The sequence below is a fragment of the Lontra canadensis genome, unplaced genomic scaffold (assembly GCF_010015895.1).
Source record: "Lontra canadensis isolate GAN:19392208 unplaced genomic scaffold, GSC_riverotter_1.0 scaffold30, whole genome shotgun sequence".
NCBI classification, from domain to species: Eukaryota; Metazoa; Chordata; class Mammalia; order Carnivora; family Mustelidae; genus Lontra; species Lontra canadensis.
In genome coordinates, this window is record NW_022631024.1 from 13,670,030 (window position 1) to 13,684,862 (window position 14,833).

Below are 14,833 nucleotides of genomic sequence, written 5' to 3' on the forward strand. Positions count from 1 at the left end.
GGACAGGGAGGCACCGCCCTTGCTCTTACCTCATTCCGGACCACGTGTTCTGTCACTTTCATGCCACAGCTGGAGTAGGCGCTGCGCAGGACAAACTGGTCATCTCTGTCCTCAGCCTGGCAGCTGGGGTCCGAGAAGGTCAGGCTTGTGATGCTGCACCTCAGAGTCTGGGCCGGGGTTGGAGTGGAGGGGCACCGTCAGGAGGCATGGGGCCCTCTGGGGCCTGTCCCTCACACCCCAGCACCAAGAACTGACAAAACTCAGGGCTGCGGAGTCACAGCCATTCCTCTCTTCCCCTCTTCGTTTTTGTTAGATCTCATCAGACTGCACCATTTAAGACAATACTTTCCCTGAACTACACTCGCTTTTGTCTGTAGCCTTGTCCTAAGCAATATTATCTGTGACATCATGAGCTTGATTTGCTACTTTTCTCCTAACATGTATAATTCGAATAAATGAAGACATGTTAAAAACATCCATTTGAGTTCTACGTATAATTACTGCCCACAGCACCAGGGACACAGAGATCCCACCAGTATAATCCAGTCTCAGGACCTAGACCGTGGGGCACCCGGGTGGCTCAGTCAGGTTAGGTGTCTACCTTTGGCTCAGGTCATGATCCTGGAGTCCCCAGATGGAGCCCTGCATTGGGCTTCCTACTTGTCAAGGAGTCTACTTCTCCCTCTGTCCCTCACCCCGCTCTCTTGCTCTCACTCTCTCGCTCTCAAATAAATTAAAAAGAAAAAGAACCCTAGACTCTTAAACCCAGACAGAGTTGGCAAATTTTTCTGATAAAGGGCCAGATGGTGAATCTGTTAGGTTTTGTGGACTATGTGGTGTCTGCAATTACCCAACTTTGCCATCATAGCCTGAAAGCCCCTATAGAGCACATGTAAATGAATGGGTGTGGCTGTATGCTAATAAAACTTGACAAAAACAGGCAGAGGGCCACAGTTTAACCTCTCCTGTAGTAGAGGAATTCATCTTAGAATTTTTTAGTCACGCTCTTAGGATCAAAGAATCTCTGCGTCTTTGAGATGAGGGAGCTGTTGGAGGTCCCACCTGAATCCAGTAACTCACCTCTCTTCCAGGATACACCCACAGGCGCCCAGAGCCACCTGAGCTAATAGCCCACCAAATAAAAATGACTCTGGGTGAAGCCTCAGTGACACATGGTCCTGGCATCCAAACTCTGCATACTGACCACATTTCTTAAGTCAATGAGAGGGCAGAATGTTCCATGTTGGGGCAATTCTGTTCAGACCCTTTCCTTTGTATTTTCTTCTATATGGATGCTGTACTCAGAGAAAATGGGCAGATTTTTTTTTTTTTTTTAATTTGGACTGGGCGGCAAATATGCCAACCCATGCTGTCCCTGCACTAATTCCTGCACCTCCTGGAACCTGCTGGGCCAGATGGAGGTTGGGGTGGTGGTGGTGAGATGGGTAGCAGACAGGTGTCACTCCATATTGCTCCTGTACCCCACACCCCCCAAAACTCCCACATGCACTTAACTTTGGAGTGCACTTTAGAATGACAAAATTTAAGTGTCATTCTAAAGATCCCTGAGATCATGGGTGATTTGTCCAGGCTCTGGCTGAGATTTCCGGCCTCAGGCCAGAAGAAATCACACGGGAGAAGATGGGCAGCTAGGATGGCCCAATGTTTTAAAATGTCCCCGAACACCAAAATCACTGTAGCCAAAATTTAGAAACTATAACAAAAAAAATTATTTCAAATAAGAATGGTGGACAGAGGGTCCCCAGCTTTTTTTTTCTTAATGTAAAATGCTTATAAAAATCAAGAGGGGCGCCTGGGTGGCTCAGTGGGTTAAAGCCTCTGCCTTCGGCTCAGGTCATGATCCCAGGGTCCTGGGATCAAGCCCCGCATCGGGCTCTCTGCTCAGCGGGGAGCCTGCTTCCTCCTCTCTCTCTCTCTGCCTGCCTCTCTGCCTACCTGTGATCTCTATCTGTCAAATAAATAAACAAAAATCTTAAAAAAAAAAATCAAGAAAAATACTGAGTCACACTGATAAAGAGCCTTAGGTTACTATAAGTCACATAGGGTCATGCCCACACTCACTACTAATCAAAGAATTATAAATTAAAACAAGAACACCATGTCCCACCTCTAATGTTGGCACAATTTTTAAAAGAAATTTTAAAAATTCTATTTTATTTTTATTTTTTAAGCAAGCTTTGCACCCAACGTGGGGCTTGAACTCATGATCCCAAAATCAAGAGTCCACTCATTGAGCCAGCCAGGCGCCCTAGCAAAGGACTTTTTTTTTTTTTTTTTTAAACGAAATTAATAGTCTGGAGAGAGAGAGTCAAAGTGCTCTCTAAATTGGCAGTGAAAATTGGAATCATCTTTTGCAAAGTGGGTTGGCAATGTATATGAAAACTTGCAGCCTCTCACTAATGTAGAAATCTAGCCTAAGAAAACAATCCTACATAAAGAGTGCATGGTGATATTTTCTGTGTATTTATAATGTTGCATAATTGGAAGCAACCTCAGTGTCTAACAAGGGAGGAGTTAATTATGACATGTCAATATGATGGAATAATTTGTGCTTATTAAAGCGACATTAAGTACATATGTCAAAGTTCTAAAAATACAGTAAGCGAAGATAGTGGGAGACAGACAAGTGCATTGGAGATGACACCATATAAGAAATACACAAAGAAACACCAGAAAGAAACACCAGAAAGAAACACCAAAATGTTGGTAGCCACCATCTTTGGGTAGGAAGGTTGAGATATTCTTTTCTCATTTTTCACATGTAAAAAAATCCGGTGTTATTCCTAGTTGGAGATCATACTGTATAGATACACTCTTAAGTGCCCGCCCGGCTTAGCCTGCACTTAAGATTAATTAATGATGATTATACCTGTTTATTGAGCCCTTACAGTGCACCACATCAGGGTCCCTGGGTCAGAACTTAATTAATTCTTCCTGCATGGCAGGTCCATCATCAAGCCCATTTCACAAGTGGAAAAACTGAGGCTTGCAGAGGGATGAGATTTGTCTCCCTGCCTGGGTCAGGACCCCCAAACTCTTGGCCTAAAGGAAGGACTGGCTACCCACGTTCCCAGGGGTTCCCTTACCGAGATGAGATCTTTCTTGAGCACCACAGTCATGACATCTTCGGAGCACTTGGGCTGGATCAGGGACAGGAGCAGCTCCTGGTTGCAGCTCTCCTTGGGAGGGGTGGTCGGGACAGGTGGGGGAGAGGTCTGCAGCCCACCACCTGCAGGGCAGCAGAGTCACAGCGGGCAAGTCACTGAGTGCTCCCTGGGCACCGGGCCCCCAGTGCTTCCCTAACTAGCTACTTTCACTGTCCTCGCCCGCAGACGGGGAAGACGGGGCTTCTGCCGGCTGATGCAAGTGCCCTGCTCACAGCGGTGCCACCGCCACTGATCCCAAGACAGGGCAAGGGAAGGGAAGAGGGTGCTCACCGCAGCTGTGGGACTGCAGTGAGATGACACTGGCCAGAGGGAGCTCCACGAAGGACGCTACCATGCTCGCGTTGAGTCTCCAGGCCTCCCCCAGCAGCCCTTGGGGTGTATCCGGGAGCGGAAAGCCACGGATGTTCTCCTTTGGAAAGATCTTGAAGGAGTATTCACCGGTGGTCTAATGAGAGAACAGGGAACCACAGACACAGTCAGGGGGCACACAGCCTGGCAGGGCACCGCCAGCCAGCCAGGGTTATGCCAGGCCTCGGGGCCACTCACTCCTTTGCTCCTACTATTTCTTCCCCCGGGCCACCTCCCCTCATCTACTGGCTTCTGTTTGTCCTTCAAATCAGCGTGGGGTTCCCTTCTCCAGGAATGTTCCCTGACCCTGTGGGCTGGGGTAGGGGCCTTCCTAGGGGATGATGGAAGGCTTCCTGGAGGAGGTACCATCTGGGTGAAGGTCTGAAGGAAGAACAGCTGGCACGGAGAGGAAGGGCTCAGGGCTGGGGTGCTCACACAGGAAGTTGGGGTTTTCTCTCTGGAGAGCCTTGGCCAGGCCTGCACAGGGCTGTCTGGTCTGGGTCGCAGAGTAAAACTCACCCAGATCTGCATGTTGTGGTTGGCGTCGATGAGCCAGGACACATAGGGTGGACCTTGCAGGATAAGCACAGCGTCGGGACCCCCTGAAGCACAACGCAGCTCCACCTTCATGGTCACCGTCCGGGGCCTGTGGGGAGACAGACCCTGGAGTCAGCGTGGGGCAGGGACACGTGGTTGGGCGGGGCCTGATGGAGACTTTTTGGGAGGGGACCAGACCTGGGGTCAAGTGGGCGGCAGCTGACCTGATCACTGTGGGGCCGGGGAGGGGCATCAAAGTGGGCAGGGCAGGGCCCACAGTGGCGGGCCCCAGAGCTAAGGTGACAGCGACAACACACTTACCTAGCCAGGGATGGGCGGGGCTTGATGTGTGCGGGCTGGGGGGTGGGGAGGGATGAGGGGGCACCCTTACCGGGCCTCGGTGCCTGGCAGGACCCTCACGATGTGCGCTTCCTTGTGGCCAGGCACGCCTTCCAAGCGGCAGCCCCGGACAGAGGTGGGGGTGAGCGGGCTCCAGTCCAGAGTGTGGCCCATGTCCATGAGGGGTTCCAGATTGCAGGAGGACGGTGCCCTCGGGGCTGTGGGGATAAGCACACCTCAGTTCCCTCCCTGAAAAGCTGGGCACTAATACAGAGGCCTCCTCTCACCCACGGTAAAAGGGGGGTGCAGAATGCAGCAGCAAAGAAGTGGGGTGCCTGGGAGGACCTGAATTCAAATCTCCCCTCCACCACTTACTGCCAAGTATCTGGAGGCAAGCTCCCGCCCGTTTCCTCATCGGTGGACCCAGGGTTAATAAAGGCATGAACCCATGGCACGTGTTGGGGGTGCAGCCTTGCGACCACCAGAACATCACCTCCCTTTTCCTCTTTCCTATGAAATTTGCCATGACCAGAAATTATGGAATTATTTTGGAATTATTATATGGAATTATAATTATTCAATTATTTTGAAATTACGGAATTTATTCGTCTGTGTACGTATTTACGGCCATCTCCTCACTGGTGTTGGCTCCAGGACGGCAGGGTCTGGGTCTGTCTGTGCAGAGTCCCCAAATGCCTAACATAGGACTGAGCACATAGTAGGTTCACAATAAATAAAAGTGCGGCTTTCTAGGGCAAAAATTACTGTCCCGATAGAGCACTGACTTGTTATATGTGACCTGGGGCAAATCACATCCCATTTTGGAGGCTTAGTGTGCACATCTGAGAAATGTGCCAGAGGAATTCACATTTCTTCAGAGCGGAGACCTGAGTCCATAGAGGCTACAAGGGAAGCTGACCTTGGTCCAGGCGGAGGAGGACGCTCTGAGGGTCGTTCAGCTCAGCAACAGAGACGATGGGGCCCTTCGTTTTTGCCCAGTCGAGAAACTGGTTCTGGGTGGTGAAGGGGGGCAGCTGTGTGGCGTTGATTCCTGGGGGCCCTTGGAAGATCAGTGTGGGGTTCTAGGAAGACACAGGAAGGCTCAGGGTGCTGCTCCTGGGCCCCAAACCCCCTCTGTCCCGTTCAGGAGGTTGGGAAGTAATTTGGGGAGGCAGTCAGTTGGCTGAGGGGAGGAGGCAGGGTGGAGAATGCGGAGGCTGATGGGTCTGGAGGCAGCCCAGAGACCCTCATCAGCCTCCCACCGAGAGCCAGATCTGTCTCATCTCCCTTCCGTACCTGGTGCCGGACGGAGACATATCCTTGTTTATCCCACTGTCCGAACATCACCTCCCGACCCCGCCAATCTTACTTATACAACCCACACTTGGGACATCATGTGGCTGGGGTCTGTGGGGCACAGCGTCTGCCCGGCCCATCCCCGCGTGGTGCTGGACACAGAGTGGGCACTGAGCAACACTTGACTTTCCTGACATGTCAGCTTTACCCAGACCTAGCACACCGCGGGTGCTCCCTGCACAAGGGAGGAAGGAAGGAAGGAAAGCAGAAACATGAATAAATGAATGAACGAAAGACTAATGGGGACTGTCCCTGCCCTGGGGGATCTTAGCATCCAGAAACGAGTCATGCATCAAGTCACTTGGAACAACAGGAGACAGAGGATGTTATTGAATAGGAGGGAACAAGACAGGTGTCTGGACGGACAGGGAGGGGGACGTGGGTGGCTCTGGAACCTCCCTGCCTCTGCTGCCCCGGCCTCAAGGGAAGACCCTGGTGGGCCTGCAGAAGGAAATAGGGAAGACTTCCTGGAAGAGGTATTCTGCGGAAGCCAAAGGATTCAGAGGAAGCTGTTGGGGCCCCAGACTCCCTTGCGTTCCATCTTCAAAGCCAAGGGTATTGCTCTCAAGCCACAGCAGCCTGAGGGCTTCAGGCTACATACTAAGGGGGACTGCCTGGCAGTGGCAGTAGGCAGACACCATAGAAAGGTCCACCTAGAATGGAGCAGGATTTAAATAAGGGGGCAAAGTGGTGAGCACCTGGGTGGGGAGCTCAGACCCTGTGACGGAAGGGCTGGCGCAGTGCTCTAGAGCTGGAGGAGGTTAGGGACCTTTACCCAGCCCGACTCTCAGGGTCATCATCTGTAAAATGGGGATGTAACAGGGATGAAGGGTGAAGCATTTGTCTGTCACCGGTGCTGGGTCAGACACAGGTCTAAGCTCCAAACCCGACTGGGGTCCCTCTGGGGGAGTCCCTGTCCCCTTTCAGGTAGCTATAGCCTCCCTGCCGCCCCCCACCCACTCCAACAATACCCCACCCTCATCCCGGAGTATTCTTAGCTCCAGGAGGAAGGACTGGCCCAGGCCAGAGCCAGCAGCTGCTGTGACCTTCCTGCCCTGCGGGTGAGTTTCATGTTCCCTGCGTCATACCCCCACCCCCAACCCCCCCAGGCTCAGATCCCTGCCTGAGGCGCCCAGGAACGGGAAGGGGAAGTTAAGGGGGAGGAGGAGCCCTGGCAAGCCCTGGCTCTCCACAGGGCTTTGATTTACTCCACTGAGAACTGAGGGATTTGCCACATGGGGCTGGTCCAGTTCTGCCCTCCTGCCTGGCTTCCGGGTGTCCCTGGGCTTTCACGCTGGCCCTGTCTGTCTGTCTCTGCGGTGCCTGCTGTCAGCCTGGATTCCTCACCCCCCCCCCAACCTCTGTCTCTGGGCCTGTCTCCCAGGCAGCCCTGGATCCAGGTCTGTGTTAGGTTCCCAGCTCCCCTCCTCCTCTGTCTGTCTGAATGTCTGTCCGCCTAACCCTCCCACAACAGGCCGGATCTTCTTAGTTCCATTTTTCTTTGTGTTTCTCTCCCCCGTATTATCTTTGCTGTCCGCCCCCACCCCTGGCCTCTGCTTTCTCTGGCTGTAAACAGCAGCTGCTCGCATCTGGGACCACCTCCCAGGGCCTTCCAGCAGGGGAGGCAGTGCGCACAGGCCACCCCACCTCCTCTAGCCCGGACCCCACCCCTTGCTGTGGGTCCCAGCCCATTGACCTCTTCTCTCTGGAGGACGTGCCTGACACTTAAAACTGGAATTTTTGCAAAATATTTTTTCTCCAATGTAGACCATGTTCATTAGAGCAAATCTCGCAAATTCCACCAAGTGTGAAGCACAAATAAATAAAATGTCTCTCCCAATCCCGTTTCCCCACCATAACTACTATTAATACCCTGTTAGTTTTCCTCTTCCTCTGTACTTAAATATTTTCAAACATATCTTGGAACTTTTCCAAAGACAGTGACCAGATTATGTTATGGGAGGTCACTGGATGCACTTCTGCCACTGGGCAGATGGGAAGACCAGTTAGGCAAGAGGACTGGCCTTGGCCAGGGTTGCCCTTCAGCCTGACTCCCATATCTGGGTTTGCTCTCTTCGCCCCAGACCCTGATGCCTTCAGGGTTCTCTCAGGCAGGGCCCCATGGGATTCACCAGGCAGGGTGAATAACGTCAGAATGAAAAAGAGAGGCACGGTGGCTGGGGCAGGAGAGCCTGGCCCACAGAGACAGACAGCAGGGGCCTCCCATGTTCAGAGCCTTAGCCCACGGCCAGGGGTAACACACTCACGAAGGCCAGGTTGAGGGGGATCCCTGGGGCTTGCAACCGCAGCAGAATGTTCTTGTTTGCACTGAGGACCAGAAGCACCTCTCGGGGCCGAGTGCCATTTTGGTTGGACTTCTGGACAGTCAGCTCCAGCTCCGACAGATCCTAGGGTGGGGACAGGAGAGTGACATACACACACGGACCAGTCAGACCTGCACAGGCTGTGCCACCCAGATCAGTCGTGAAGACTCACTCCTCAGCAGCTTCCCTTCTACTCTCCCTGCCCCACTGGGCTGCCCCGGCCTCCCAAGGCCCAGCACTGGGCCTGGCCATCAGGAGAAGCTCAAAAAATATTGGCTGGGTACAGGGGGATTGGTTTCATCAAATCCAGAGATTTTTTTAATTGCAAGAAGCCTGAACTTTATCCAACAGTGGATCAAAGTTTGCTATTTCTGTGGCATGCCTGCTGCATAAAAGGCCTGGGACCATCTGCGTGACTTGGACAGTACCCTGTACCCTTTCTCTATTCTTAGGCAACAGGATCAAGGCAACAACCTCTTCCCGGTTTCCTACATTCCTGTTTGCCTTGCTAGTTTAAAATACTAAAATGCCCCTATTTTTGTTGATATAGTACCATCATTTTGCTATAAGACTGTGAACTTGAAATCATTACGTCCTGAGGGGTACCTACTGCATGAAAAATGTTAATTGATCGTGCTGTGTGCACTTAGAATGCCTTCACAACAGCCCCAGCCTGGTAGTAATCAAGTCTAACACCTGCGCAGTGCTCACTGTGTTCCAGGACTGTCCCAAGGGCTTTATGTATTGACTCGTTTCATCCTCACAACCTTAAGACATAGGCACCATTATTCTCACTTAACTCACACTTTTGAAAAGGAGACACAGAGAGGTGAAGTCATTTGCCCAGGATCACACAGCAAGTATGTGCACAGCTAGGTTACAGACCGGGGAGGCCTCCGTTTTAACCATAAGGCTCCACATTTTTCTACACCTCCTTATTCCCAAGAAGGAAAAGGACACAGCGATCCCCAAGGCAGAACTTCTTTTGAAAGAACAACCTCAGAGGCGCCCAGATGCTGTGGTCTGTTAAGTGTCCAAGTCTTGGTTTCTGCTCAGGTCATGATCTCAGGGTCGTGGCTTTGAGCCCTGTGTCAGGCTCTGTGCTCTGCATGGAGTCTGGCTTGAGAGTCTCTGTCCCTCTCCCTTTCCCTTTGAGACTTCCGCTGTGCTCTCAAATAAATAATTTTTAAAACTTTTATTTATTTGAGAGACAGAGAAAGGATGTTTAACCAACTAAGCCACCTAGGAGCCCCAAGAAAGAAAGAAAGAAAGACAGAGAGGAAGGAAGGAAGGAAGGAAGGAAGGGAGGGAGGGAGGGAGGGAGGGAGGGAGGGAGGGAGGGAAAAGAAAAGAAAGAAAAAAGAAAGAAAGGGAGGGGACGCCTGGGTGGCTCAGTGGGTTAAGCCTCTGCCTTCAGCCCAGGTCATAATCTCGGGGTCCTGGGATCGAGCCCCGCATCGGGCTCTCTGCTCAGTGGGGAGCCTGCTTCCTCCTCTCTCTCTCTCTGCCTGCTTCTCTGCCTACTTGTGATTTCTGTCAAATAAATAAAATCTTTAAAAAAAAAAAGAAAGAAAGGGAGGGAGGAAAGAAGGAGGGAGAAAGGAAGGAAGGAGGAAGGAAGGAAGGAAGGAAGGAAGGAAGGAAAGAAAAGAGAAGAAAAGGAAAGAGGAGAGAAGAGAAGAAAAAAAAAGAAAAGAACAGAACAGGACTTCAGATCTGCTCTAAGACTTTCTGAACCAGTGAAGGGGCAGGAATAAGCCTCAGGAGCCCGGCCACAGACTCACGAGCACAATGATCAATGGAAACACTCCACTGAGAAATTAATTCAGCCGCTCTCCAGAGCAGGCGGCCTCTCCAACAGAGATGAAACCTGACCCCCCAAATCTCCTTACGCTTATCAAAAAGGAGAGAGGTATTTCAAGATAAAGACATCAGTGGAAAGTTTTAGATTTCACTTCCAATTATCTCCTGGCCGTTTCCCCAGCTGATGTCACAGAGCCCAACAGCGCGTTTCAGCCCCTGGAAAAATCTGCCCAGAAATATTTCCGTTAGTCAATAATCACACCATAGTCACTCTTTGTTTGTAACTTTGCTCTTTAAAACAAAAGAGCAAATAACATGATTTCATTTTCCATGTTTTACAAGTAACTGTTTCATTTTAGTGAGCTACTGACATTGCCTGTGGATCACTATTCTTATGTGAATTTATAGAACGATAATAGAGGTTTCAAATTTATATTTTATAAGTTCACATTTTTGATTAGTGTTTTCTAATGGGTTTATAACCTTTTGGTTTTCAAAATATCTTTTTTAGTCAATTTTTTCAAATATTATGTATTGCCATTCAGCCAGAGGAGTGTACAACTCTAGAACTCAGGGCTGTGAGTTCGAGTTCCGTGTTGGGTGTAAAGGTTACATAAATATTTAAAAAATTTAATACCTATGCTTTCTAAACACATTATTTTTTAAAGATTTTATTTATTTATTTGAGAGGGAGAGAGTGAGAGAGAGCACAAGAACAGAGGGAGAAGAAGCAGATGCTCTACTGAGTAGGGAGCCTAACATGGGGCTCCATCCCAGGACCCTGGGATCATGACCTGAGAGCATGACACTTAACCAAAGGAGCCACCCAAGTGCCCTGACATTCTAAACACTTTAAAAATTAAATACTGGATTTAATAGATTTCGGTAAAACATGAAATCAAAGCTAAACGTCAGAACTGACATTTTGTTCCAGGATGATGATTATTATCTGAAGTTCTTATTTAATTCATTAATTAAAAAAAAATTGAAGTGTAATTGGCAGAGCGCTTGAAATTAACCCGAGCAAAGGGAGACCCACTGTGGGGGTGTTGGGAAAGGCCCAGTGCCTCTGACCTGCCAGAATCCTTGAGAATGAGAATCACTGAGGATCTCTGAGAATAGACCTGCCCCCCCCACCCCCGCCTTCTTACTCTGATTGCGTATGTACTGTTAGCTTGAACAATCGTCTAGGATTGCACAACTCTGTGTATCTACTAAAAACCATTCAATTGTATACTGGAAATGGGCAAATGTTATCTGGATAAAAGCTGTTGAGAAAAACAACTGAATATCAGTCATTTCACATGGTTCAGCCTAATCCATGCCTGGCCCTGTACTGAGCGTGTTACATGGGTTTTCCCTGAGGCAGAGTCAGGTATCTTCCCATTTTACAGATGCAGCAATCAAGGCTCAGGGAGGAAATCTACCCAGGGACCTGCCCCGGGGCGAAGTCGGGCGCCAGAGTGGAGCCCACAGTCCCTGGACCTCTGGGCAGCTCTCCCGGGCTTCCCTACAGTTCTTCACTGTGCTGCCCCAGCTGTCACCCAGGGGAGTGACCTCTGGGGCCCCACACGCAGCAAAGGAATGGGCCCTGAGGTCTGGAGACGCTGCTGACAGGCTGCAGTGGACGAGGCCCGTCCTCCGCCCTTGGTGGGCATCCACAGAGCGAGAGCTCCGCGGGTGACAGAGCGGCCAGGGGCACAGCCTTGGAGCTGGCAGGTTAGAGCCCTGTGTGCGTCCATGGTTGGACAGTCGTGGCTGCTGCTGCTCGGCGACTGTCCCTGCTCCTCTGTACCTCAGTCTCCCCGCTTGGTAGGATGGGGTTGGGAACAGATACCAGGTGGCGCCCTCAATAAAGGAAGTTAGAAAAGAGAAGTGGACGTCAGTGTCGGGTCATGCCGAGGGTGAGGGCGTTAGGAGACTGGTACTTTGTGGGCATCTTTGTCATGACGCTTAGCCCTTCACCCACCACTCAGTTGTCTCCGTGGCCCTCCTGGTAGGGCTGGGGGCTGGAGAGGGGCTGGGGGCTGGAGAGGGGCCGGGGGCTGAGGCCCAGAGACGGAGAGCCGTGGGGCGGGAACACACAGCAAGTGAGCAGCAGGCAAGCTCAGGGAGATGGGAAAGCTGGGCCCCACAGGGGGTCTCTGAGCTCCGGGACCTGGCTGAGTCCCGCTAGTTACCAGAAAACCCCAGTCTGGTTTCCACAGCAAACATTTCCATCCTCTAGCCCTGACTCATCATCGGAGTCACTCACACACACACTGACTTCCCTCTTCCCACCCCCCAATCCCCCAGCCCAGAGGCAAAGCAAGGGGTCTGCCTCGCCCCCCACCTCAAAGCTCCCAGTCTTCCGAATGGCTCCCTGGGAAATCTGGGAGCCCAGCCGAGGCAGGCAGGCCGGGCCGGCCCCTCACCCCTAGCTCCAACCTGGGCCAGCTCAGGCCTACCCCCCCCCCCTTCCCTGAGTGGGTGGGCGGGAGACCGCGTTTCTATTTTCGTGCCAGTGTCCCACAGATGCCATTGTTGGCCCAGCGGTTGGTGGCGGGAAGGGGGGATTTCGGTGAGGAGGCCCTGAACACTAGTAGCCACTTATAGAAAGCTGTTTCCAGCAATTCTTCTAGGAGCGGAGCCTTGGGGCTGCCTGCGGCCCCCACCCTCCGAGGGCCAGACTGGAGCCGGCCAGAATGGAGCCAGCCGTCCCTCCGTCTACCCCAGCCTAGTCAGAGGACACATACAGGCAGGATGGCAGGGGCAAGGGGTCAAAGCCAGACTGACCTGAATTCAAAAGTGGGCTCAGTCATTAACCTGTGACCCTGGGCAGTCACTGGTCCTCTCTGGGCCTCAGTGTCCTGGTCTGGAAAATCGGCTGAACAACAGGCTCCCTTCGTAGACTTGTGAGGACTGAGTAAGGTGCTGCGCGCAAGGTGGGGCATCCGTGCCCAGCGAAACACGCGGCTGTAGATTGGCTCTTGTCACCTGTGATTCCTTCCTTGCCCACTCACCTAGAGGAGTGCCATGGTCTGGGGGCTGGGGAGGTTGGCCTTAAAGGTGGGCCTCAGTTAGGGAGAACTGGGACATGTCGAAGCTACGCCTCCCTCCCTGTGGCATTCCCCTCTCTGGGCCTCCGTCTCCCTATCTGTGTAGCGAGGAGGTGGGCTCAGTGATGTTCTAGTATCATGTGGCCCCTGCATTTTATCCTGCCTCCTGGTGTCCCCGTGTTTTGCATCCCAGAGTCGTGGTCCCTAGCCAGGTGGACACTGAATGGGCTTCCAGAACCTCCCAGGAGAGGCGTGCTGCTCTCCCCAGCAGAGGGCCCCTGGTCACCTGTGTCCCGTGTCCCTTCCCCTTCCATTTGCCAATCTGAGAGGACCAGCCTGGGGCCCAGCCTGGGGCTTTTGCACAGGAAGTAGGCACAACTCTATCCAGGAGCTCGGCGGAGAACAAGACTGACACCCCTCCACAGCCAGAGATGAACAGCGAGTGCCACCGCTGACCCCGTGGGGAGGGTCACTCAGCGAATGCTCACCTGCGTGTGTGTTTCTCCTTCCTTCCTTCCATTAACCATCCATCCACCCCGCCACCCGATAGTGACTGCCAGACTGACCCTGAGCTGGACCCGGGGACACAGCAGTGAGAGAGCAGACACCATCCCCGCCCAGCCTGCTGGGACCCCCGATCTGTGCCCTGCCACCAAACCGACCCCTCATATCTGCAGGGCCTGGGATAAGAACACGAGTGGCAGCCCCCCCGGATCCCAGCCCACCCTCCTTTCTTTTCGCCTCCTCCTGTTCATGAATACTGAGGTGGGCAACCCAGCCGGATTGCTCCAGCTCTGCCATGCCCGCCCCCCAAACATAGTCACCTCGCCCTCCCTTTGGGTCTGGAGAAGCTTCTACCAGCCATGCAGCGCCCCCTCTAGGATGGGAGGAGAAAGAGCCCCATGCAGCCCTGGGAGGAGGCTCAGCGCGTATGGGCGGGGAGTTCTGGAGTCCAGGGACGCAGAGCATGGACACGGGGACAGGAGCAGGCTCTGGGTGGGCACGTCCCTCTGGCCCTACAGGTACCCAGGGGGTGCAGGTAGGGGTGCAACCGGAAGAGGGTCAGATAAGGGCCACTGTGGGGCCTGAACAGGGGCTCTCATTGCCTAGGTCTGAGAGCGACACTGCCCTCCACAGCCCTTCCCAGCCTCCTAGGACGGTCTCAGGGAGCCCCGGGCCCCTCCTGCTCTCCCTCTCTGCCCGAACAGCCTTGCCTGCCCCTCTGGTCAGGAATGAGTCAGTGTAAGAGCCTGGCCTCTGCTGGGGGGTGGCGGGGTGTCCTTGACTCCCCGGGTTTGCCCAGAAGCGGGGTGAGTCAGCGGCTGCCCCAGCTCGGGCCCGGTGGCCTGGGGTTTGTGAGGAGGACAGCAGTCATTCTGACGGGAATCGCTGAGACACCAGGCCAGTTTCCTGTCTCCACGGGTCAGGATGTGATCCCAGGCCCCCTCCCGGAATCCGGGCTCCAGCCTGCCCTTCGGGGACCTAGCGAGATAGAGCCCCTGCCCAGCGGCCCCTCATCTGTCTGATGCAGACCTCTCTTCCCTGAGCCTCTTGGCGGCCACAGCTCCTCTGCCGCCCACCCACAGGAAATCTGAGGGCTTGAAGGCTACCCAGGGGTGGAGGGGAAAACCATCTCTGCGTGCCAGGGTTTGAGGACGGCAGCCCCAGGTCGGGAGGGCTTGGGCTGGTTGCTGAGACAGCTGCCGCCCACACGCCTGCTGCCAGCTCCTGTTTCTGGCCCTGGGCCTTTGCTTGCAGTGCCCTCTGCCCAGAATGCCCTTCACCTCCCTCTGTCTGGCTAGACACCGAGAGCCTTTCACTAATGCCCCTTTCCCTCCACAGCCCCGTGTTCCCCTGACTGCCAACGCTATCACTCAGTACCGGGGCTGCGGATGCCCAC

General features: G+C 53.2%; 1 protein-coding gene across 2 annotated transcripts in view; it reads right to left on the bottom strand.

Moving 5' to 3' along the window:
* Window positions 1-14,833, bottom strand: part of ENG (endoglin) — a 30,518-nt gene that overhangs the window by 4,653 nt on the left and 11,032 nt on the right. For both annotated transcript variants that reach the window (XM_032865933.1, XM_032865932.1), the window contains exons 3-9: window positions 8,036-8,176; window positions 5,332-5,494; window positions 4,465-4,630; window positions 4,056-4,182; window positions 3,459-3,633; window positions 3,108-3,250; window positions 30-167 (exon numbers count right to left, since the gene is read on the bottom strand). In XM_032865933.1, coding sequence (XP_032721824.1) covers window positions 30-167; window positions 3,108-3,250; window positions 3,459-3,633; window positions 4,056-4,182; window positions 4,465-4,630; window positions 5,332-5,494; window positions 8,036-8,176 — 1,053 coding nt within the window. The remainder of the gene's footprint in view (window positions 1-29; window positions 168-3,107; window positions 3,251-3,458; window positions 3,634-4,055; window positions 4,183-4,464; window positions 4,631-5,331; window positions 5,495-8,035; window positions 8,177-14,833) is intronic.